At 44.5% G+C, this 26090-nt stretch overlaps 1 protein-coding gene across 1 annotated transcript; it reads right to left on the reverse strand.

Annotated features, from left to right (window-relative positions):
* Window positions 1–1068: 1068 nt before the first annotated feature.
* YWHAQ (tyrosine 3-monooxygenase/tryptophan 5-monooxygenase activation protein theta) lies at window positions 1069–23749 on the reverse strand. The gene is made up of 6 exons (XM_032184357.1): window positions 23700–23749; window positions 22560–22944; window positions 7265–7388; window positions 4640–4803; window positions 4144–4239; window positions 1069–3078 (listed from the first exon to the last, which is right to left on the reverse strand). Exons 2-6 carry the CDS (start codon window positions 22851–22853, stop codon window positions 3019–3021), a joined length of 738 nt encoding a protein of 245 aa, XP_032040248.1. The 5' UTR covers window positions 22854–22944; window positions 23700–23749; the 3' UTR covers window positions 1069–3018.
* Between the last annotated feature and the right edge of the window lie 2341 nt (window positions 23750–26090).

Genomic DNA, 26090 nt, shown 5'->3' on the forward strand with positions numbered 1-26090 from the left:
TGAAAAGAAAAAAAAAAAAAAAAAGGATTCAAGTGGAGTACCAGCTTTACCAGCCCATCTTTACCACCATCACCATCTGGCACAGAAGTTGTGAACTCCAGAGCTCATTTTTTTTGTCCCCATAGCAGTCTGAAAATACTAAGAAATGAGTGGAGATGATTAACATACTAGTGTGAAATCCTTTGGAGAGATCAAAACTGAAACCCCGCCCTGTAAGATTCACTGCACACAGCTATCTTTAGCATATGATCATCACATCTATAGCAAGACTGTTTTAGCATAGACTTGGATATTTTTCACTTGTCCCCGCGCCTTGCAAAGCAGCAGCATGGCTCAGGGTTTGATGTATTCCCCTGTCCGGTGTTCCCTACGCTGCAGGGCATGTCCTCTCAGGTGAGGTGGGGCAGCAGCTAAGTGCAAATTATCTCCTGGAACTGGAAAAGCCCTAATACCACATGAATGTGCTTAATTAGCCTGGGTGTTACACTAATAATGGGACTTACCTGGGGGAGGGATGCGGACAGGGGACTTTCCAAAGGTATTTAGGAAATTATAGTCTATTATTTTTCTGTATCATCATCCTATTCCCCTGTACCTGTCAGTGCTTTATGGAAGTAACAGTAGTGAAAGCGGTACTGCATTCAGCATTATTAAAATAAAAGAGCTGATGCTGCCGTTTCAACGTGTATCTTCTGCACAAAATGGAGATGCAATGGACAAAACAGCTACCATTTGCCCATCTTGACAGACATCAGAAGGAGCATTTAATAAGTTGAGCTGTAATCTAGATAGCAGGCCCAGGTAGCATTCCCGTAACAAACACTTGCAACTCTGCAAGTTGCAAAGGGTATGAAAGAAAAAGCCGTGTGTCAGCTGACAATGTAGCATATGCTGAGACAGCAACCAAAGCAAACTCTTAAATGAGCAGATAAAACCGACTGCCAGCATGTATGCGCTGAAACATTTTCACAGGAGAACGAGCACTTAGCAGTTAACAACCTTTAAGGAACAAAGGATCAATAAGAGATGCATGGGGGAGGGAAAGAAATTATGAAACCAAAACACGGATTAAGAAGCATATGAGTTTATGTAGAATCCTGCCACACAATACTTTGACAGCAATTCAGAGTGACTGCATGAAGAAAATGGAACTGATACATTTGTTTGTTTTCAAAAGCAATGCATGTCAGTTGAAGCATACATAATCTGAACAGTTTTATTGTCGGAATACTCATTGTGCACACTGAAAAGAACAAACGAAACGCATGGAAGGTGGAAGATGTACCATCAGAAATCTACACGGACTAGCAGTATGTCCTTTTTCATAATGTCATATCCCGTCTAGCCAGGACACTAACAGGAGTTAAATATTTTCAAAAACCCACCAACATGGGGAACTAAGAGGTAGAGGTTTAGAAAAAAAACATAAGTGATCTAGAAAAAAAAGAAAAAAAAACACAGGCAGAACAATCCATTATTACAAAAAGCTCCAAAAATTGAGGAAACAGTAATACTAAAAGCAGACTAAGAACAACAGAAAGCAGGTTATGATGTGGCAGCACACAAACTAACGAGCTAGAGGACAGATTCCTTGGCATTCCTAAAAGTGTATCCGAAACACCGTAACAATAATGATGACCATCAGTGAAAAAAATGGGAGGACAGATCAGAGAATTTCAAGAGATTACAAAAAAGGCATAATTTAGGTGATAGGATTTGCAAGCCAGGGAAGAACATCAAGAACTTGGCTATTTTTTCTTAGGTCATTAATAAGGTGAAGCCATTAGCTCAAGTAGATTTAGTTATTGAGAAGTCCACATGTCAGATTAACTATGGAAAGTTATCCAGCATTTTTTCATAAAATGCAAATTGTTCAAACATGACATGAGTTTGAGAGCAGACTTTTTACAAGTATGCGCTATATTTGAGAAAGACTTCTAGCACAAGATGCTTAACTTTAGCCCTTAGGCAATTACATGGAATTGTTACAAGTCAACAGTAAGTGGTTTATAAAATGTAATTTTATTTAATGTTACTTTGCTGTTACAGAGGGCATAACATTTTCACAAGGCTTTTTTGGGACTACAATCAATGATTAGCAACACACAATAGTGGTCCGAACTCTCTAAATAACAATCACTGGACAAACTTGACACCTTCTCACATGTGCACAAACCTGCATGGAAAAGTACTAAATTTTATACTTGGACATGTGAACTTCAATTGGTTTTCCCATTCCAGTGTATTAAGAAATGACATGCACTTTAGTCTGCCAAAAAGCACTGCCTGTACTCCGGCAGTAACATGCTGCTTCTAATACATAGTAAAGTGAATACCAGAACTACAAAGGCAGGAGTGTAAGTGAACTTTTATTGGGAAGGGATATCAACCGAAACAGCAGCAACTGAAAATTAAGAGTAGCCCCTGTTTTCAAACACGCAAGCTCCTGCATTACATTACAAATTGATTTGCTTCCTGTATAAATTTTCAAACTAGAAATGCTCAATTTTGTCTGGCCTGATACTTCTTGCATCTCTACCGAAAAGAATACACAGTAGCACGTGGAAGTCAATTATGGGAAGGAAACCCTGCATAATAAGAAGGGAATGTGGAGAATTAAAAGCTATGTGGAACACTCTTTAGTTGCAATTAACTACATTTCCATATCTTACTGTAATATAAAACACAGTCAACTGGCAGGAACTGGTTCAGATTTGTTTTTAAATACCAGGTACACTTTAGTCCGCTACATAAGTGTTTGGAAGTTACTTATGTTTATATGAAATGAAGCTATTAATACTTTTCTACAGCAGTAACCGCACACCAGGAAGGCCAGGACAAACACAAATCAAGGAATGGAGTTTTCCCAAAGCTGCAGTGTGAAAAGACTATAAATTGATTTCCATACACATGGATGGGTTTTCTTTGCTATAGGAAATCCAAGTGGAGCTATAAGGAATGGAGACGTGTAAAAAGGTTTCTTGAGAAGGAAAGGGAGAATGACATCCCGCGTGCAGTTTAGTTTTCTGCACCTTCTGCAGCATCACATTCTTCTCCTGCACTGTCTGATGTCCATAACTAGAAAGAAAAGAAGAGCAGCGTCAGCTTTTGGAAGGAACTTTACTTCCAAAGAGGGACAACTATTAACTGTACAGAAAAAAATGAGTTAGATTTAAGGATCTCTGCAAAGTATCAGTGCTGTGGAGCTACAGATATAGAACCCTGGCTTCCAGTACTTGCTTGAGGAAAGGTAATTGGAAATGGCTCCCCATGCAGAAGGCACAAGTTGCTCTGCCCCTCAGGTGTTAAAGGCAGAGCAGGCACCGTTCTCAAGTCCAGACTTTTGTGCTTAATAGCACGGTACAAAATTAATGATAGACCATTCAACAGCTCTTAATGACAGCTTCCTGAATAACACTAATTTCAAAAGCAGAGGTCTGGATCCTAAGGGATTGCCATTTTGGTTACTGAAGTAAAGCATTTTACAGTGCTAATAAAGACGTTTCTACTGAAGGGATATTGCAAAACTGTAAGTGTTGCTGTAATTTCAAGTACAGCAAATATCCACAGAGAGGATGTTCTCTATAAAATCGCCTTAGTTACATATTTTAAGAGCCTAGTGGTTCCATTAGGCACTTTTCTTAAGCAGCTGATCATTACAATTATACTCTAACTCATCGTATCTTTAATACACTGAGATTTCAGACCTTTTGTTTTAATGAAAAAAAATCAGGAAAATGACTAAAGTAAGCCACACTGGATGTACAAAAGTGAAGATGTTGTTTCTGAGGTACTGGTTAAGACGTTTTTGTGATCTTTTGGAGATTCTCATTCACTACTATTTCTGGACTCCTTGTCCTATTTTGTACATTAAAATAGCTGAGAACATACTTTCCCCCTTCATTGAAAAGGCTAGCAAAAAAAATTAAAAATAGGAACTATCCATAATTTTATCTGCATGACACAGCACATAGTTGCTGACATCATAACTTAGTTTGAAAGCAGCATAAGTTGAAAAGGTACACCAGGGTAAATAGCTTGAGTCAGTGTTATGTTTTGTGCTAAGTGTTTTCATTTCATCGCAAATTCAGTTTAAGCAATTATACAGCTACAGAATAAATAGCACACAAGAATTCAACTCACTGTTAGGTTGTCTCTAAGCAACTGCATGATGAGAGTACTGTCTTTGTATGAGTCTTCGTTCAGTGTATCGAGTTCTGCAATGGCCTCATCAAATGCCTGGAACAATTAAGAGCAATTAAGCCTCTCTATTGACTGATAATTAAAGAAACAGAAGTTAAGTTTACCTGCAAAGGCAGCTTTAGAAGAAAAAAAGTGTAACATTAGAAATTAGTGATGAGTTGGTCAATTTTCTAATGAGGCATAAAGGCAGTGCTGCTTAAAATTTAAGTCACACTGTAAAAAAAAAAAAACAAAAAAAAAAAACAAACAGCCTGCTCGTACCCCTTTAATTCCATTAACATGGAATTAAAGCTTGGAAACCAGATACATTAAATAGGGTCATTTCCTGCACAAACTCTAGGAAGTCATCGTTCAGATTATTTTAAGCATCAACTCTTTTCTACTGCCCCTGGGCTTAGAAGCAAAAAAAAAAAAAAAAAAAAAAAAAGCGACTTACTGTCTTTGCCAGTGTGCAGGCAAGCTCAGGATTGTTGAGAATCTCATAATAAAATACAGAGAAGTTAAGAGCTAGACCCAAGCGAATTGGATGTGTTGGTTGCATCTCCTTCTTGCTGATATCGAACGCCTCCTGATAAGCTCCCTGTGAGTTTTCTATTGTTTCTGTGAAAAGGAGGAGAAACATTTCAATATTAGGTAGGGTTACTATGCAATAGTAGTATTTTTTTTTTTTTTAAAGGTATAACCATTTAAAGTACTCCCTTAGCAGGAGACTAAATAGTCCTCCATTTAACCCTCCTCTTCCTTAAATCATGGTAATAACTTGAAACCCATTTTAAGTAGAGCTACCACACTGACAAACCACAGGGGGCAGATTAAGCTACTGCAGAGCACAGGTATTCAGAAGGCAGATAAACACACAAAAGTTGGTAAACACAAACATCAAAAATTATCGCAGTACCTCAGCTTGACATACAAATGTATAGCCTTTGATTCAATGCCATCTTTCGTTATTAAAATTGTACTTTTTTTCCTACAGAGATCCTGCTTCTTTCCCTGCACAGGATGCTTGTGTTTTGAGTTGGGCGTGTAGCATAAAGGTGGCAGCTGCTTGTACAGCCCTACCTCTTCGTGAGTTAGTCTAGAAGACACAGACTGCATATTCTTGAAAAATCTGCCTTCAGAAATCGGGTGGAGAGAAGTAGGAGGTCAAGATAAAAAAACAAGGTCGTACCCAGATTAGCTTGGAGAAATGCCACTGAGAAAAGAGGTTAACAGGGCAAAGTAGATGCACTGGGAGTGATACACAGTTTAGTAAAGATTCTCTTCTGGAAGACAACCAAAGGGCCAATAGTAGCCCTAAATGTGCCTGCCAAATGAAAATAGACTGGAGAAAAAGGAAAGCTAGTCTCAGAGCTCAGAATCCAATTCTCTGAGGAACAGCACCTTAAGTGCTCTAAAAAGTATTGGTAAAAAAAAAAAAGTTTGGTAAGTAAAATCTGTTAAGTATTCAAGAGAGTGAAGTTTTTCAATATTTACAATGTAACGAGCACTAATGAACTATTGTTTCAACCAAGATAAAGACAAAAAGCCTAGTAAATACAAGAAATAAATTAGCTTAAGTGCATAAAGACATATTTTAAGCAGAAAAAATAAACAGATGCTTAGAAATGGGGCATCAGAAAAGCCTGCAGTGAAACTCAGGGGAACTTGCTGAAAGCCAAGCACAACGTGCAGACATGGCAAAGCGTGTAACGCAAGCTCCTCGAATGGAAAGCACCAAAATCTGCTAATAAGGTTATCAATCAGTCCCTCTTCTCCAGTAAGCACCCACATCAGCACACGTATCACTTTACATGCGGTCTTTTCAGCCAAGATAAGCTGGTATTTCTCTGCTTAGACAGCCAAAGGTTTTTAACTCTTGTTTGAGACAAAATGAAGAGTATTTTTAGTAGAGACAGCTTGGCTTTGGCTTTCAGACTTGGACCTGCTGGTGTCATTTAAATAAGGCAAAAGGGTAAAAATTTCTGAAAGCAACTCATCGATGCAAAGACTTTTTACTTTTTTTCCTGTATTTTCATCTTTTAACTTCAATCCTCTTACAATACAAGGAAACAAAGCTTTTGTTTAAGTGACAATCAGCTCTGTCTTCCCACTTTGCAATTCAAGCAGTTTAGACTAGCCAGCACTGTCAGATGCCTGCCATGCCCAAGCCAAAGGGACAGCCACTTCACTCTGCCAGCTCCCAACCATCTCTCTCCTTTCTGTGCCACAGCATCACTCCAGGACTTTCTTTTTTACACAAAAAGACATCCCCAGCTTATGCCATACCATGAGTTTTTAAACATCTCAACAGTGCCCGGCACCTAGCAAGGTAATCCTGAATTCAATACAGCCTCAGAATAGAGTTAAGATACTCCCCAGAAGAGCTCTGAGTTACTTCAGGCCACCTCTGCACATGTTCTAACCGCATTTTTAGGATGCCCAATATCAAATGACACTGCCAGCTGGGACGTTTTCCAGGCCTTTTCTGCTTGGTCCAGCAGGGCAAACTAAAATTACAGGGATGCATTATCCCTACCAACAGCTTCCAAGTGAGCTCACACTTTTTCCAGGGTACACTGAGCTAGTAATGGTTACTGATTTATAATCTTTGTCAGAGGACTACAATAGAGTTTACCTCACACTGTAATGGTTACAATTTATAGACAGGACTCAACTCACTTAAGTAGTAAAAGAAATTGTTAGAGAACCATTTTCCTCAATGATTTTATTTTAATAAAGAAATACAGCCAGCCAACAGCAAGTATGTTCACAGATCTTTACCTAAACTGATTTCCAGAAGTTCTAAATAAATGCTGTCAGACAACCATCCAGAAGTTTAGGGTAGATGGCAAGAATACCAGCCCAAATTCCCTTGCATCCCATGTTGAAGGTCTATTCTTACTTCTGTCTATACGAACATTTGGAGATCTCCACTCAGCCTGTCCCCATGCTGCTAACTTTCACATAAATTCAGAGGAAGATGTTGAGGTGTGCATTTCATTTGTTCCCTCCCCTACGGCTCAAAACTGAGGGTCATTACCTATTAAAGACCCAGAGCAGCAGATCACTAGGTACTCACGTTTTCTGTCATCACCACAGGCAACTTCAGCAAGGTATCGGAAATAGTCTCCCTTCATCTTCAGGTAGAATACCTTGCTCTCTGGGTTAGTTGCATTAGCTATTAAATATTTGTCCAACAGCTCCTAAAGAATAAAAAGAAACAGACAACATTAGCTTTTTACAACACTGAAACCAAGTTCAGTTTATTTTTCTTCTCTTCAGTAACTTTGGATGGCCTCAGATGAGCTACAAATTAAGAGGGGAAGGGAAAGGGAAGAGTTTAAAGAGCATTTTGGATAAACCATTTAAACAAAGTGCACAAATCCACAAAGCTAGATAGCGTATTACGACGATCAGACTGCAGAAAGTAGCAGAAAAGGTTTACTGGCAGATGGTTTCAAGAACACTCTTAAAATGAGAATTCTGAAACCACTGCTTGAAATGAGTAAGCTCTTACTAGAAAAATGAAACCCTATGCATTAATTGTCAAAGCTATTATAAATAAGAATTCATTCTACTTCACAGGAAAAAAAGAATTACGAAGAATAACCGTGATATCTGGTGTAAAAGCCGCGTTCAGACTTGCAATCACACAAACCAGGGTTGCCAGCCTCCAGCAAGGTACGAGAAGGCTCTCCGCAAGGTTAGTCTTTGCGAGGTAGGGGTGGAGGAGAAGGGGAGCAGAAATGTGGCATTTTCCCCCAGCCACAGCAGTTCTCAGCTCTCAGGTGCTTCAGAGAACGGACGGGGAGACCATTTTCGGGCTGACCTCCTTGTCCCCAAGCCCCTGGGATTTTTACCTACCTCATTACCCCAGAGCAGCCACGCTCTCTGGAATTTACAAGAGACGCCAATGAGCTCCAGCACACTCCAGGCAGCCCCACAATACCCAGAGCAACTTTACACTAAGAATTTAAGTGATAAAGATCTGCATTCAGTTACTTGGAAAATAAACAGGTCATAAAAGCAGCAGAAAGTTTCCACCCAGCTTGCAGACTGTGGCTAATAAGAGGTTTCTTACAGGAACACGTAGCCAGACTCAGGAAGCAGTACACAGGTACTGAGCTTCAAGGAACCGTAAGCTTCTAAGGAAAAAAAAATTCACCTTGTAACCAAAGCACTACCGAAAAGGAGTGAATTTGAGATAGAAGCCTCCATAGACAAACACATTGGTGTTCTGGGAGCAGCAGCAGAACCTGAGCTATGTTTCAAAACAAGAGTTCAGGCAGCGTAGGCAGCTGGCTGGTACAGCCACACATTAATCCTGTTATTTCATGTGAGTCATCCGCATCTTACAGTGAGGTATTCCCACCCTACAGGTTTCTGTAGCGAGGTTTTATCTCTGCCTCACTGTTTTCTTGATGCTTTTCTCTTCAGATAGATGAGGATGCTACCAGGAAGCTTCCTAGCCTGGTTCAGCCCTCAGATTATCCCCTTCTTTCTTCGCAAGCGTAGTGACAAAGTCACCATGGTAAGTCCAAGAGTGATCAAAAGAAACTTCATTGGCGAAGGGATCAGGTCTGAGAAGCTCCTCAGGCCCTGCTCAGATCTGAGAAGCTCCTGAAGCACACTGATGATAATTTTTTTGATAGAGGTATCGAGGGAGCTGACTAAGAAAGGTGTCGTCCTAGACCTGCTCAGAAACAGAGGTCTTGGGGGTGACGTGATGACTGGTGGCTGTCTTGGACACAGCAATCAGGAGATGCTCAAATTTAAACTCTTTGGTGATAGGGAAGAGACCTGTCAGCAGAGCTGCTACCTCGGACTGGGGGACTGAAGGCTTTCAGCTGCTCAAGGAACTATTTAGTGAGGTCCCCTGGGAATCTGATTGAGGTCAGTGGGGTCCATAAAGGCTGGTCACGTTTTAAGAGCAGTTTTTAGGAGCAGAGGAACAGACAATCCCAGCATGTCTGACGCCAAGCAAGCAGTGCAGAAGGGCAGCTTGGCTGAACACACATCTCCTCCTGGGACTTCAACGCTGCTCTGTTAACTTGGTGAGCTCAGTCACCTCTCAGGTAGGGATCAGATAGAGCACAGACATGTGAGGCCTTCTTTGCCTCCATCTTTAACACCCACGACGGGCCCTGGGCTGGAAGATGACAGCCACGGGAGGGATAAGCTCCCACAGGCACCGAACTTGTGCAGGATTTGCTGCTGAATGCACACAAGTCTACGTGGCCTGATAAAGCTCATCCCAGGGTACCGAACGAGTTAGCCAATATTGCTCTGAGCCAGCCCTCAGTTATTTGCCAATGGTCTTGGGAATCTGGAGAGGTTCCAGTTGACTGGAAGCTGACAAATGTTATTCAGGAAGGGCAAGAAAGAGAACGCGAGTAATTACAGGCCTGTCAGCCTCACTTTGGTGCCTGGTAAAGGTATGGAGAAGACTATTCCGCGAGTTATTGAAAAAGACTTGGAAGACAATGCAGTCATCACGCCTTCGTAACTTCATAACCCTTTGTGGCAAGGTTGCCTACCTGGTAGATGAATGGAAAAGAGTAAACGTGGGTTTTGGGGGTTTAGGAAAGCTTTTGGTGCTGTCTTTCTGCACAAAATGCCCAGTACACAGCGGCCAGGTACCCAACACCATGGGCATGCGACTCGTTGATGGGTCAGGTTCTGAGCTGTAGGAGAAGGGCTGTGTCCGGCTGGTGGCCAGGCACCAGTGCTGCTCCCCAGCACTCAATTTTAGGGCCAGCTCTCTTCCATGCTCTTATCAGCAACCCAGACACAGGAGATGAGCGCACACTAGGTACGTTTGTGGACAATACCACGTTTGGAGGAGCTGTTGATTCCTTTGATGGTCGGGGAGCCTCACAGAGGGATACATCCAGCGTGTCAGCGCATCCTCGAAGAGCTGCCTGCACCATGCATGCCTGAAAACTGATGGTTCTGAGCAGACATCCAAGGATTTTTCAGAAAAAAAGCTGCTGCTTGGAATGAACTGCAGTTTTTCAGACAGCAAAGAGTGGATTACATACGTGGATTTCCTATGTGCTCTTCAGCTGGAGAAGTAGAGCTGCCCAGACAGCAGCTCCCCCTCCCAATTCATCTCTGGGGCCTCCTAAATCCTTACCACACCACACAGTAAGAGCTCTGTGCCTCTATCAGCTAGGGCAGAGCATCTTAGTTCCAGATCTGTGCTTTTCTTCTTCCTTTTTAAAACAGCCTTGAATGGAACAAGACTTCTTATTTATCAATCACGTAAGGATGCAAAAGAAAATAAAATCAGACTGAGCAAGGGTAATTTATCTATGCAGACTGTTTCAAATCAAAACGTATTTGGTACACTCAGTGAGCCATTCATCTCAGATATCACCATCGTGTCTCACCATCCATCTCACCCTCCCCTCTAATGGATGAGAGACATTGGTGGGGCAGTGAGAGTAGACAGGCATGGTAAGATAAATGCTTTTTGATCGTTTATCAGGACTGTCAGGCAGTCCTCGACACTGCTGCAATCAGTTACAGCCAAGAAAACTCAAGGTTTCCTACATCTGTTCTTTGTCTTCCCCCGCTTGGGGTTTTCTGCCTTTCCATCAGACAGCAATCAGTCACGAGCTCGCATGTTAAGCGTCAGTTTCTGGTAGGAAAAATGAAAACTGGTAGTCTGAACGATGAAGGAGACCTCAGCCACCTCTATTTCTTATGAAAAATTTTACCTAAAGACATAGTCAGGCACTCCCACAGGTATGATTCTGAGAGTTTCCTAATACTGCAGCCTGCCTTCATGTTCATATAAAAACAGATGTGCCCATCTTTTTATTTTGGGGTGGGTTAGAAAGTTATCTATCAAAATACAGTTGCCACCATAAGATCTGCGATGGCTCTTAGCACCTTCTAAATCGAGGCTTGACCAGCCAGCAGTTACCTGCTCTATGAAATGAAACATACTTTAGATGCTTCCATGGAAAGCCACACGATGCTCGAGCTGTACCTGAGCTGTCTGCCAGCAGCCTGCCCTGCTGCTGAGCGACTCAGAACCACGAGCAGCACAAAGCAGCAGGATTCTGAAGCCTTGTCTCAAATCAGACCGTTTGTTTTCAGCACAACTGCTCTGGAGTAGGTTTGCACGGTGACAATTTGTTGCTGGTATCTGCTGCTTCCTTGATATTGAGCTGTTCTTCTCAAGTGGCACGCTGCTCCTCTCGTGCTGGGACAAGATCTCCCCTCTCCCTCCCCGTCTGTGTTGCTTCCATGTCTGAATTCACTTCTACCTTTGCAATCTGCTAACACTTTCCCCCCCAATATCACTGCATTGCCATAGACAATATTCCTTCTCCCTCCTACAGAAGGGTGCCTTTTTTGTTTATTTCTTAAAGAGATGCCAGCAACACGAGCTACTGGGCCCTGGAACAGTTCCCTGAAGAAGCCAACCAGGAACCTGGCAACAACCCACTTCTTCCCCCTTTAAAGCTGGAATTCATTGGGACATTCCCTCCCCCCATTGGGGGGCTTATTCCTTTACATGCCAAGAGAAGATTACATTTCAGTTGCATTTTTCCATCCTTCTCCAGTTCTTTTTGCTCTTTTCCAACTGATACTGTCTTTTTTTTTTTTTAAACTATTTATTCCCTCCCTGCTTAAGCAGTAACAATGGTTAACAGTGTCACAGCATCAGCCCATTGCAACTCACCTGAGCCAGAAACATAGAGTTCATCTGCTCTCCTCACTTCCTTATCACTCCAGCTTTGTGAAAAGCAAGCCCTGAAGGAATATGCCAGCTGCATCTCTACTTGGAGTACCTGAGATAGACAAAGCAGCTCCCTGAAGACAGCTCCTTCATAGTTATTTGTTGTGTGTGTGCACCCAGCCAGCCTTTCCTTACATGCACCATACACACAGCCCTACAACTCATGTACTAGCCATATTCCACATGTTTGCTGTTGCCTTCTCTTCAGGAACATCACCTCTCCCCAAATCCAAGCCTATTTTAAAGGCAAGCCTGACTGAGACATCAAGTTAACCTCAGCACTCACTAAATACCTTCTGTACAGCTTAACTGTGCGCTGTGTTCAAGTGGCAGAGGAATAGTTCCTGCTATTTGAGCTGTCCTTCTCTTCCCACATACTTGGCTATAACCAATCTTGACAGCAGAGATGAGTTTTAGAAGATATATTCTTGTGTACTAAATTGAAACGTTTACTGTCTCCAGCACTTGAATCATCTAATATGTGATTTTCTTTCTGAAACCCATCAATATAAATCTACACACACATCCCAGTGGCATTACCTAATAGCTGCATTATTCACGTTTCCCAGTTCAGGACCAGAGGATGAACATGATCCAGCTCAGCTCTGGAGATTAGCTACTGATCACAAGTAGTTTAAGGTCTATTTCTCCAAGCAAGCTAAAGTTATCAAGTTATGGTGTGCCTAGGCACCTCCAGAAGTTCTCAGTGTGGTAAACTAAACTCCTAACTCCAAATATTTCCGATGCCACCACCGAGACATGACCTAAGCCTGTCGTAAGCATCAACATCACCAGCACCAAGTTATTTAACAGAGAGCTCTGCACTGCCTTTTATCACAGCTTGGCACGGTACCTCCTTGCTTTTGCTCCATCAGAAAGACATCGTAAGTAGCGACATTCACCAAAAATCTGCCTCCAAAAATAAACTGCCTAAGTTGCTGCCTGGTCTTTAGGAAGAAGCATGCTGATGTTCAAAACCCTGGCACAGGGGTTTGTGAATAAAGTTTAAATAAAGCTCCATTTTTCTAGTAGAACCACTTCAGCAACATTCTTCCACCCATGCATCTTCCTTCAAGTTATTTAAAACTTATTCCATGGCGATCTTTCGGGTGTACGATTATAAATGTTCTTAAGAAGTAAATGTGATAATAGTTTGTGGGGAAGCAATTTATATTTGCAGGTTTTAGCAATTTAGTATTAATTCTGTGCTAGGCTTTGACTAGTATGATACAAAAAAAAAGCGTTAAAAGAAAATCCAATAGAATTGGGCAATCTCTTTGTCAGAAAAAGAAACTAATCAGTATCTGTGCGTATACTGTTAAAAATTTGGTATTCCTCCTTCCTAACCCAACACCATGATGGAAGAAGTTCAACCCCATGGAGTAAAAAGAGACCAGCTTCAGCTGCTCACAGCTTCTCTGCGGTCCAAACACTCTTCAGCTCTGCCAGCAGAGGTGCTACCACCCCCAAGCACCTATTTTTGGAGGTCTTTCAGAGACTAGATTCAGTTTATTGGTGCTTCCAAGGCATTCCTTCTCTTCCCAAGCTGACACTGAATTTTCTATATTTTAAGCTTTCAATTATTGCAAGTATTGAACAGATGTTACACAGGTGAGAGCAAGGAGCTCATTACTTCGTGGTGTATTTGCCTGTAACAGCAGAGGCCAAATGGTCACACGCCAGTGAAGAAACTGCTCCAAAAAAAATCTATTTTTGATGCTAGGTACCTTAAAAAAGCATCTCATGTGCAGGGTGCATGTCAGCACCACTTGTTTTTTTAGCAGGTTAACACACCACTCTGAACATGGATTCAACATCACACTCAGTCCCAGCTGGAAGACAAGCAGCTTGAGGCCAGCAGACACGCCACTTAAAGTGTGCGACACTACATAAATTCAGCCAGGTCTGCAACGTACAAAATACCTGGAAAAATCCTCCAGTCTGAGGCATTTCTCAAAGCCCATCCAGTTTGAGGAAAGCCACCTACACGCAGCACACAGGGGCCTGGTTTCTACCAACTGCAGTCAAAAAATATTAAGCTGAGAAGTTGGTGACAAGACTCAGCCCAGTATAATTCCCTTAAGATAATTATCACCTGCGAGTGTAAGCAGTCCAGATATTGGGTGTTCCAGGCCGTTTGACATCACCCACCATCGGCGTAGGCTCAGCCCTTTCAGTGATGTGTGTACTCACAAATGACCGCCCGTTTTAATCACCTAGTAAATTGGTGTTAAGGCTCCTCTGCTTCAAGTCGAAATCAGTCATTCCAAAGTCCACAGAGTGACTCACTGCACGCTAGGTGTGTTTTAACATTCACCAGTTGGTTTCTCCACAGGAAAGGGAGAGTCCCTTGCTGCAACAGCACGATCACTTCGCTTTCAAACCCATAATTCAGCAGAAGTAAGCTCTTCATCCTCCTGGATTCGAGCTCTATGCATCAACTGCTTTTGGGGGAACATCAGGAGGTCTGCAGGAAAACCATTTAAGACATGAGTATTTGGGTTTTTATACTGAATATGTCTGTGCCTTTCCTATGCCCTGGCCTTACGATGGCTTAGGACAGCCTGAGAAAGCACTGCTGAAAGCTGAGGCAAACATACCTGCCACGGAAACGGGGAGGGTGATCTCATTCATCTTTTCCATTCGGTTCTGAGTATTTGTCTACATAGCTTTAAAAACTGGCAGTCAGCATTCGGGATTGGCCCCGAACAAAGGATCTGGAATCCCACTTAGCAGATGCACTGGAAGCTTCAGCTGCAGCAGCACGCCTGCCCACACGACTCCCACCTGGGGCCAAGATCGATTTCATCCAGCATTTACATTCGGTGCTTACATTCCTCCTGAAACAAGGAGCTCTACGGTCCCCGAAGAGCTACGTAAGCCAGGAACTAGAAGCGTGTGGAAATGCAACTTGTCCTTTCTATAGATTTTCATCACACAAAACCAACAACCCGGAGTCAAAGGATTATTCGAGATTTTATGGAAGAGGTCTAAAGTTTTCCAGTTCTCCTCCTGCCAAATGTAGGAGTGAGTCTTCAAAAAAAAAAAAAAAAAAAAAAAAAAGCCATTTTTCAATAATTTCAGTTTTTGCTGAAATAACAGCTGCACAGCACAGCCAAAGCTTTCAGGAAATTTTAGTATCCAACAGATTTATCTCAAATTGATTCTAGCATTTTTCCATGATTGCATTTTCCAGATTTCTAATTCCTCCAAATAGTTCAAGTGCTATTTTCCCCTTAGCAAACATGTATCACTGACAAGCCCTTCCCTTCAGAACCCTGACCAACTAGAAGTTTCTTCCAGCATCCTCCAGTTGTCATCTTCCATAATATGATGGAATCAAGCAGTCCAAGTCTGTTTAAAACCTGCATTTAAAAGAATTTGTGCTTTGCAGCTACAGAAGCTCTGAAGTTACTGAAATACAAGACTAAATTCTCAAAATGAGCAACAGCAAGCTGGAACTAGTGGGGTTTAAGTTGCTGGTGAGTAACTAACTCATTTTTAAAGCCAGCCTTTCATGCTATCAAATGAATATGTAGGGTAGCTATCCAAGTTTGACTTGGTTCAGCTCTGCTGTTTGGAAGCCCGAGATCAGAGGCTTCTTAAGACCAAAATCCAGAAATGTAATAAGATTTAGATGTGCTTCCCTCCCGTTGTTTTATGCTGCTGGAAGAGCCTTTTATACTGTTCAGCTTTACATTAACTTGAAGGAAACAAAAATACATACACACTTTTTTCATTTGGCATATTAGCAACATGCCAGTAATGTTATTCCACAAAGCAGACGAGCTCCAGAGACAAAGCCTCCCCTCTAAGTGCAAGAGCTAAAAGCCAACTTTCCAGATAACCTTGTTGCAACAAGTTCCCACAGCAAGTGAACCTTGACTTTTGTGCTCAGGCCCTGCCCGCTCGCTTCCACTTCAAAACAATTTCTGCTTACAACAATTTTGCAAAACGCGCTTAACATAAAAGCTTCCTGAAGAAGTTTTATGCAGGAAGTAGGAGGGTGTCAGCCTGATAAGGCAGTGTCCAGTGTATTTGGAAAATTTAGTAACAAAGCCAAAAGAGCTTTCTGTTTCCAGAGCCTACCGTGGTTCCTACACCCAGCTGCCTCAGCAGATGGGCTGTGTGTATTAAAGGCCAGACCAAGATCACCAGAGCCATGTAAAGACCTTCCTCAAGGTTAGGAATTCAGAACTCATACACTTCATTCCTTTTACAAATTAAGCACAAGGCACAAGCAAGATTAAAGCTAATTGAGGACCTCGCAGTTCACAGGTCTTTACGCCTTGTGTGTTTTGCTGGGCACAGAGAACCACAGGACACCAAACTCAGCACTTCAATTATTTTTAGTGCCTGCTATGTCTATGGTGCCCAGTTCATATGAACTGCTCGTCAGCTGTATGAAGTGAATTAGCCAGCTACAAGCTCACAAGGCAGCTGCGTGCTCCGCTGGAGCACTGTGATACTGCTCTGGCTTCGGGGACACAGGATGAGGAGGAACCTGTGAAGGAGGAACCTGTATCTTCAATATATAGATTTCTTTACTTCAAAAAGACACCCACTGTATCATTACCTAATGCAGTTGTCTTGCTGGCGCCTTTCCTAGCTGGCAGATAATCATGATAGTTATTTTAAAAAGTCTATTAAAAGTGTTGCTGCATCAACAGAATAAATAGAATTTGTGCCTTGGTTGCCCAGTACTAGCTAGCGAGTACACCCTATTTGCTCAAGGCCACCCAGGCAATAAGTGACCTCCACCAAGTTTAATAATTCTCACCGCACAAGCAGGCTGTGGTACAGTACAAACAAAGCTTTCACAGCCTCGACTACAGCCATGCCAGTTAATTTATAGCTTAACCTCATTAAAAAATGGATCTGACACTGGAGATGGATAGAGCTTTGGCTGCCCTACTTCCAACAGTTGGGTCACCTGCATTAGCAGTATGATTTCCTATTTTCAATTACTCCACATCCTGCTTCTCACGGGGTGATAACATTCGGGAGAGGTCTCTCTGAGCTGTTGGCAGGCATGACTTTGCAGAAGAGGTGCTGACCATTTCTTGAAACTTTTAAGAACACACAAGCTGACTTTCATGCTCTCCTACCTTCAGCAGACATGAATTAACCCCGGTCTCAAGATTGCTGTAACCACGCATATCAAATCAGTGATCTAAACTCACCCCAGTAGCTTCTGAAAAAGGAAGTGACACCGCATGCACAAATATAGAGGCACAAGTTTTCGGAGCCTCAGACAGGATACCTTGCAGCCATTTATCTTCTATCTTTCACCACTTTGATGTGTTTTAGAAATTCAGCATCTCGCTGGAGGGCATGGGGGGTATGCAGCAAGCGATGAGGGCATGCAATGGAGGCCTCAGCTACCACCAGAATTCCTGCAACTATTTTTAGTTGGGCTCTAACAGTTTTCAGCCGCTTCAGGAACTTCAGTGTACCCTAGGCTTTATTTCTGTAACTTTCCTAGAGATGCATTCAGTTTTCTTCGCAGGGAAGCGTAGTACTCCAGCAACAGATTTTAACAAAGGGAACAAAAAATGTCACAATAGGAGGAACAACTATGAATAAGTTAAATTTAGAATTCACGATCTGAACTTAAAGCATTCATTTAATGCTAACTCCGCAACTGTGGATTTGCCAGGAAGCGGTGTTCCCAATCTAAGGGCTGGCTTTGAGCCACGAAGTAGCGAGTTTTTTAGGCAGTTACTTAATGAGGATGAATCAACAGCATTCCTTTAACTTAAAGAAGGCAGAAAACTCCTTGAGACACTGAACCAACTACTATAGGGACAGCTAGTTCCAGTCCAAAAGCAGCGTGAACTTCAGTGGTTAGTGCATCAGATCTTCAGAACACAACTGCATCCTACACAGTCCCCAGCATCAAAAGATGAACATCCCTTTTACTCAGATGCCAGTTTCACCCCCGTAACATTATGGATTTCTGCACACATTTTGGCAGTTCATGGAGAATAGGCAAGCGGAGAAATAGCATTCAGTTATTAGACGAAATCCTGAATTGTTCTTACAGTAGCCCAAAGCTCACACTTCCTCACCCTAATAGATTACTACATATAAAATAAAAATCAAAATTTCACTTTTCTGTAGGTCAAAGGTAGCAGTGGTGAAGAAGAGGCTTGTGTTCAAAGCGTTTTCATCATCTACCATCAGACATTTCAGTTCACATGAGGAGTCTGTTGGCTTCTGCACGAGAACACCAGCTCCATTTCCAATGAAGCTCTGAAGTTGTGCTGTTGAAGGTCACATCAAAAGCAGCCTTTTCTAATATGTGGTTTGATTTTTGACTTTTTAATTAAAGGGATTAACTCCAGAAGAGATCTACAAAGGGGGCGAAACAAGAACTGGATGTAGATTCCACCCTTATTATTAGCACTTAGTCTCTTAATTACACAAAGCAGAAGTATTAACAGCACTGCAACCTTGGGGGGAGGAGGAAGGAAGGAAGGAAAGGGGAGCTGGCAAGAGCAATACGCTGCGCCGGGCTTTCAACAATTAGCGCTGCAATCTCGCTGGAGATCAAACATTTACAAGCATCCTCTCAACATTAAGACAGTAAAAATTGAAATAAGGCAGACCTTACAGCTCAAGACTATTGCAGACACCGCCATGGGGCACAGAAAAGCATCCCGAGCGCAGGTAACGTTACTGCGAGGCCATTTCCAGAAGCTCACAGCACACTCGCTCATTTCTAGAAACACTGGGTCTGACAGTGCTACATAAAGCTTTCTGCTGAGGATATCCTAAAAAAAGGATGTTTGGAAACAACAAAGAGAACCTCATATACGTAGCTATGCTGTGGTTATCTAAAGAGATATTAAGAACCTTTTGAGTTTCAGCTGGAGACATGAGGAGTAAATAACCATCAACACACAGTTGTTTCCAAGCCTTAACAAAACTTTAGCCACCGCATCTTCTCCAAGTTTTAAACCGTAAGTCATCAAATCTCAATCTCCATCGCTCCATGAAGAGCTCAAACTGCGCTGGGACCAGTTTTGACCACATGCAACATGCTATCGAACACACATGGAAGAAAACCCCAAGTTGCAGGTGGGGAGTGAACTGCTTCCAGTCAAGGGTTGGCGCCCTCTTTTCCACGGCACTGGAGTTCTCCCTAAAGAATGAAGGAACTTGAACATTTTGCCAATTATTGAAATGCAAAGGGACCAACATTTTCAAACCAGACTCTCTGCATCCCCAGAGGGGTCCCCCTTCAAAAGATCACTTTTGGAAAGTGTGAACTCACTGAAGTCATCGGGTATCTACAAAATAAAGCATCAGGCTGGTATCACGTTCCTTGTTCCAAGTTTCACACATGTTTTCATTAATCATGCACAAGTTGGTGGCACATCCATCCCTCCTTTCTAGCATCCCTGCCTCAAAACCACTCACAGAACTTAAGGGAACGTGAACTTTATTCTCAGTGTCTGAAACAACGTAGCTCATCCGTACCTTGAAAAAAGCCAAGCTGCCAACCTATTGATTTATCCAGGAACAAGAGAGTTTCAAGAACAGTGTGGACTGTGATTCTTAAGGGACAATTCAACGTTAACTCTCTACATTACCAAAGAATTAGTGAATCAATACAGGAGCTTCAACAAAACCTGCTCGTGTACCTTTCAAATGAAGCACTTGATGCCAGTTGTTTGACAGCCAGGCCATTTCTGCACTGAAGAGCCACTCTCACTTGAAAGACCAGTCTCACAATGAGCAGTTAAAAAGCACTGAGATCACATCAGCTGCTACTTGCAAGGCAGACAATTAAACAAGTGTCTCCACTGCTTGGCATGAGATGGAGTATCTTGCCACGGCCACTGAGTGTGCACTCATTACATAATTAGTAAATATGTAGGTATGTATATGCGCACATGTATATATTATTACATACATATTATGTATATTTGATATATTTATCAACCTAATTTTGGATGGCTATATTCTAATGGTGAAGAAATTTAAGTTCCTTTTCAAACCACAGCCTAAAATAGTGCCTTTAATTAGTTTGAGGCGCTGTTTACAGGGAAAAAAGTAACTGCAGGTTCAGTGTTGCCACCTTTTTAATCAATAATCAGAAGGGTTTCATAACACCAGCACAAGTATTTCTAAAAGAAGGTCTCTACAGCAGCAGGCAGACTTCGTTTCGAAAAGCTGTGCCACACCAGTAAGGAAAAAAAAAAAACTTTTGAAAAAAGCTGTTAGTAGTATGACTAAGAGCAGCCCCACTCCACCCAACATCCACCCTTGCTAAATTCAAATACTCCAGCTGACAAGCAACCTTTCCATGCTGTTTGCCAGCAGTTGCTTCAGTTTAGCTGCCTTCCTAGAACTGAAGGCGCATCTCTGAGTCAAGTTTGCAGATCTAAAGAGCCGGCAGCAGTTACTCCAGCATCAGTAAATCGGGAATTACCACCCAAAGGAGTCAGAAGCGCTGCGTGGCTCAGCTTTAAGAGACCCATCTTTTGTAGTGCCTGCACGTTTGGGTTTCAGCCTCTCTTGCTGACTCATGGATCGTAGGAGCAGTAGGTAGATGGAGGAGGAAAGAAGCAGCACAGAACTGCACACGGTACTCAGAGGGAAAGCAGAAAGGTGGAGGCTTGCAGGAGCGAACTGTCACCCCCTGCCAGCAGAGGAGGCACACCTTTGCCAGCAGGGCACAGCAGGAAAGGCACGCTGATGTGGAGGTTTGTCTTCACTGCTTCCTGCAGCCTTCCAGGCAAGGAGGAAAGGCTGAAGCTGCCAACCAGGCCATGGCTGCTAACGGGGAAAAAGACTCGAACGTAGAGAAGAAGTCGGCTAAGACAGGAAGAGCTTGCTTTCGTGGCATTAAAGGCTTGTGTTAGCACAGCTCCCGAGCTACCTGCCGTACACTATATGATACGACTGGAATAATTCCAGTATAGCCGCCGTGTGGCTGCCTTTATCACTCAGAGGCATTCCACCTCCCCCTAGAAGCACCAGCTCCTTGTTAGGATGGCACAGCAATGAGATTTTGCTCATAACCTCCTCCGGGGAACTATTACCTAGCAGGACAGAGGGAGATTAAACAGCCTGGAGAACGACCTTTATGGCCAGGTCCCAGGATGTGGTTCCCAAGTGAATCCAAAGGAGACTGAGACAAATGACAGCAGCACACACACTGACACCCTGCCACGCTAGGGCTAGTGGCAATCTTGTGTGGGGCACTGATTCTCATTTCCTGTGACAGGTTGCATAATTCCCACAAAGGTGAAGTTTCGGCAACTGAACTACGCCCATAACTGTAGAACAGCTGCTCTGAAAGATGGGGATTCTTAACACATCAAGGAATTAACTCAGATGATTCGTTCAGCTAATATATCTCCAAACAATTTTCAAGCAAAGGCAACTCATTTTGACTGATTTAGAGAAAAATCCAGGTGGCAGCACACAAGGAAGCATATAGGTATTTCCAACACAATCCAAAGCACCCCTTGTACACAAGCCCGAACACAAATCAAGAAGCAAATTCAGCTACTTCCAAACCAGTCAAATTTCAATTCAGGTCTCCTAGCCCAATTTAGGATACATTTACCTCAAAAGTTGTTTATTTCCTTATAGACTTGCTTCTTCCTGTTCTCACGTTTGCAATACTAGACATAAATGACATACTTTTTTTTTTTTTTTTTTAAACTTAAGAGGAGCAAACCACTGAAGATTATCTGCTGTGCAATTACTACTGCATTCCACACGTGCAGCTTCCTGCAGCCAGGACACCCTGGGCACGCAGAGCAGGGTCCAGCACCCTGCACACTGCTGACACAGGTCTGTACCACTCCTGCTGCACTGCAATATGGTTTTCACTATCAAAAGCACCTGGAATTCTGCTGCTCGTACACAGATTTATTTATTCCTGGGCTTTGGTGCACGCTCAGGTCTGTTATGCCTGTCTTCAAATTTTTGTTTTATATTAGTCCACAATTGCTGCAAATTCATCTTGAAGCACCCCCGAGAAATCAACTTGAATCTGACAAAGCCAATTTCTACACGATCCTTCTCATTTCCTGTGAAGATGTCTTACCCCATAAAATCACCATATACATATACGTACACACACAGAAGTCCCAATATCTCAAAATGTCTCTTAAAGACCCCATGAAGAGTGTTTTTCCTTACCCAAAGCAGTAAGTTAAGCGAACACCATGCTTTTAACAAGTTATTAGCTCAACCCTTTATTTCTTCAGGTCATTCTCATTCTTTTTAACTTATCTTATGAATAGCTAAGCAGCCACAGCAAACAGGCACCAGCCTGAATTCTCAGCATCTCTGCAGTTACCTAGTGCAACACTGCATATGGATCACTTCAAAGAAAACAGATCTCAAACACAATTGAGCATACCTCAAATGCCTCTGCACTTATGGCACCCACAGCCTGGTGCAGATGATCTCCTTCCTCAGGGTAAGGCATGTAACAGTTGCAGAAGTTACAGCACTGACTTCCCCTACCCCGGCGTTACACTTCACATATTCCCCAGCCAAGTTCCCAGTCCTACTCCTGACAAAGCAGCATACACGAGTACTATTTCTTTCTCTCAAAAAAAAGAAACCAGAAGAGAAAAAAATCCCCACTCACCAGCACGGTGGTGCAGATGGACCTGAGCTCAGACTCCACCTTCTCCCGATAGTCCTTGATAAGCTGCATCTTCTTGTCGCTGGTGTCTGTCTTCTGCTCGATGCTAGAGATGACCCTCCAGGCAGAGCGCCGCCCCCCCACCACGTTCTTGTAGGCCACCGAGAGCAGGTTGCGCTCCTCGTTGGACAGCTCAGCACCTTGCTCAGTTACTGCCTTCATGCAGGTGGCCATGTCATCGTAGCGCTCAGCTTGCTCAGCCAGCTTGGCTTTCTGGATCAACTCGGTCTTATCCATGGTGGCTGGCAGTGGGGCGGGAGAGGTATGGCAGCGAAGGCAGGAGAAGCTGGGGACGTCACGCTCCCAACGAGAGAACGCACCTCAAACCCTGCCAGAAAAAAAGGCAGCGACCGTGATCAAACGTTAATGAATAGTGTTGTGCATGACCCCTCGCGGAGCCCTAAAGAGGAGGAATGCAGGGAGTGTGTCTCCCTGCCCATCTCGCAGAAATGGGCTGGGATCATCACGCCCTTCCACGTAGGGCTGAGGGGAGCGGCTGCGCTCCCAGGACCCGCTGCTGGGGAAAGGGCGGCCTGGGAATTCATCTAGGGAGCCGAGAGCCCACCGCTTGGGCGGGGCGGGCGCTTTCCCCTCACCTTGCCCTCGTGAGAGGGGGGCGAGGAGGCTCGGGAGGCTACCCAATTCCCGCAAGCCAAGCGGGCCTCGCTTAAAGCCACTCCCTGAGGGAAAATAATAATTAAAAATAAGAATAATAAGGAATGAAGGAGAGAGCCCAGCCTGGGGGCGGCTTCGCCTCCTGGCGGCGGGGCCGGGCAGGGCAGGGCCGGCTTCCTCCCCCCCCACCCCGCTTCCCCCGGGCATCGCCCCGCAGGGCCGAGGAGCCCCTGAGGCAGCCGAGGGGGGGTGGGAAAGGCGCCGCGGGGCCACCGGGTGCGAAATGGCGGCGGCGGCGCCGGGCGGCACCTCCCTCCCCTCCCTCCCTCCTCTCCCTCCCGCCGCCCGCCGCCGCCGAGCGCCGCGCTCACAAAATGGAGGACGCTGAGGCGGGGCCGGGCCGAGCCGGCGCCTCGCAACGGTCGCCCCAACGGTCGCCTCAACGGCCGCGGGGGGAGCCGGGCTCACCTGAGGGGCCGCTGCGCTGCGCTGAGGCGAGGCGAGGCCGGGCCGGGCCGGGCGGGCGGCGGCGGCCGCGGGGCTGCCGGGCTGCGGGGCGCTGGCGGAGAGAAAGGAGCCGCTGCCGGGCCGGGAGGGGAGGGAGGGGAGGGAGGGCGGCGCAGGCAAGCTTAGCGGCTGCTCGGCCCGCGCCCACGCGGCCAATCAGCGGCCGGGCTCGCCGCCCGGCCCCGCCCCCCCGCCGGCTGGCAGCCAATGGGGGCGCAGCGCGCCGCCGCCGCCGCCGCCGCCCGCGGGGGCGAGAGCGGGCAGGGCGCAAAGCTCGGTTGGCCCGTGGGCTGCGGCTGGGGCCACGGGGTTTCCTCCAATGAGATGCAGGGTGAGATGACGTCACTGTCGCCATGGAGATGCTGCTACAACCCTCCCCCCCCCTCCCCCGGCCGGGCGGGGGCTGAGGGGCTGCCTGGGGGGGGGGGGGGGGGGGACTGTGGGATTTGGGGTTTTGGGGTTTTTGTCCGAATACTCTTTTTTTTTTTTTTTTTTTTTTTTTTTTTTTTTTTTTTTTTTGTCTCAGTTGCCCCCGACAAAGGGCGTTTTGCTCCTTCGGGGCTCGGACAAAGTGCATATCCCCGGGTCGGCGGGTCTGCCACACGCCCCTGTTTGTCCCCCCCGCCATGGAGCCTGAGGGGCTTCTCCTCCTCAGCAGCACTCCTCGCAGCCTTCCTCGTGGACAGACCGTCCAAAGCCATTTGTAATCCACAGAATCACAGAATCCACCACGTCTAACCACCCCCCCCCCCCTCCTAGGATCCAGGGGACACGAAATTGTTCACAGCGAGTCAATGTCCCTCCCCTCCTGACGGGATGAAGGGCAAGCATTTGACATCCGCACCAATCGATATATTTACTTTTAACCCTCCTCTCCTGCTTTCACCTGGCGTTAGTTTTGAAGAGGTCAGAGACGCAATGCACAGAGACCGGAATTTTAGGTTGAATAGTAAAATCCCGTCCAGTCAGGAGTGAATAATCATGAGTCAATTGCTGCTCCGCTTCCAAAACACTGCTTGGACGGCTGCTTGCACTCAGACTGCCCCAATCCTGGAAGAAATGATAACAGGATAGCGGGTTTGTGCTGCTTGTCACCACATTCAGCATACAAGACCCAGAAGCGGATCAGAGGCGTCCTGTCCTGCCCGTCAGGCCTCGGGCTAGCTCAGGGTCACCAACGCCTTTGGTGAGGACATTTCTCACCTTTCCTTCCAGCATCGCCAAATTTAGACATGTTCAGCAACTTCAGCATCCAGATGGGATGATGAATGCCATGAATCAACCCCAGGATGTTATCGTCTCAGCCCGTAAAGCTCTTGGTCTGTGTTTGGACTAGGGCTGGGATGATGCATGTGGAAATTGGGTCCATGCTGTGAACAAACCTCCGCCTTTGTAATTTGAGTCTGAGATGCATTCATTCTGTTAAAAAGAAAAAAAAAAAACACACACAACACAGTATTGATAATACCCCTTTCAAAGTTAATGAAACTCTCACAGAAAAGATTTTGGAAATATATTACTCTGTTCCAGAAATTAATGTCCTGGCAATTTGCTACAGTCTAAGGTCGCCTTTTTATTCTTCCTTGTCACTAGGATATTCTCTCATATTCAAAACCCCAAATCATCGCTTTTATTAACATGTGAAGGAAAGGCCCGAACTGACCAATTGTGCAACCAAACCTTGATTAATATCACGTCTCCATCAGAGATGAAACCAACCATTCTGTGTGTAAGGCAAAGATGAGTGGATTTTACCTGAGGAAGGACAGCTCACCTAATCAAGGCTACCTCCTTCACCGATTCTGCTCAAAAATTGGGAAGACATCAGTCTCTCATGCACTCAAGTTCAAACCCTCCCTCCCACCGACTGAAAACTTGCATTGAGAAATGCAAAACTGTCTTAAAAAGCTGGGAAATGCTGGGTACAGAGGTGTGTGATGGATCTAGACGTACTGGCACGTGCCATGCAGTCATTGAACACTGCATGGCCCGAGCATCTACCTCTAGGCCTGCTACGTGCTCCAGCTGCTGCCTGGGCTTCTGTTCCATTTGGGGTCCTTTGGGGTTTTGTGTCTTAGTGTGATACGGTTTTAAAAGACGTAGCCATAATCTCGTTTCCCCAGAGGAACCCTATCTCTGAGTAGGATGATGACCTCTGGGAAGCTTTTATGAGAGGAGGCTGGAAGAATTTGCTGTGTTGATTTTAATAAAGGTTAAGAGGAGATTTGACATTGTCTCGAAAGGAGGGAAAACATGGGTGGAGAACTTTATTAAATTTTTAAATGGAAGACAAACGGGTCCAAAATTGGCATAGATCAATTTAGACTGGGAATTAGGAAATTTGGGATTTTC

Source organism: Aythya fuligula, chromosome 3, assembly GCF_009819795.1.
Source record: "Aythya fuligula isolate bAytFul2 chromosome 3, bAytFul2.pri, whole genome shotgun sequence".
Lineage (NCBI taxonomy): Eukaryota > Metazoa > Chordata > Aves > Anseriformes > Anatidae > Aythya > Aythya fuligula.

Coding starts and splice junctions, on each gene's coding strand:
- YWHAQ (XM_032184357.1), bottom strand. CDS start 22,853: ATGGATAAGACCGAGTTGATCCAGAAAGCCAAGCTGGCTGAGCAAGCT. Junction 7,389..22,559: donor CCATCTGCACCACCGTGCTG/GTGAGTGGGGAT, acceptor TTTATTCTTTAG/GAGCTGTTGGACAAATATTT. Junction 4,240..4,639: donor CCTGCACACTGGCAAAGACA/GTAAGTCGCTTT, acceptor TAATTGTTCCAG/GCATTTGATGAGGCCATTGC.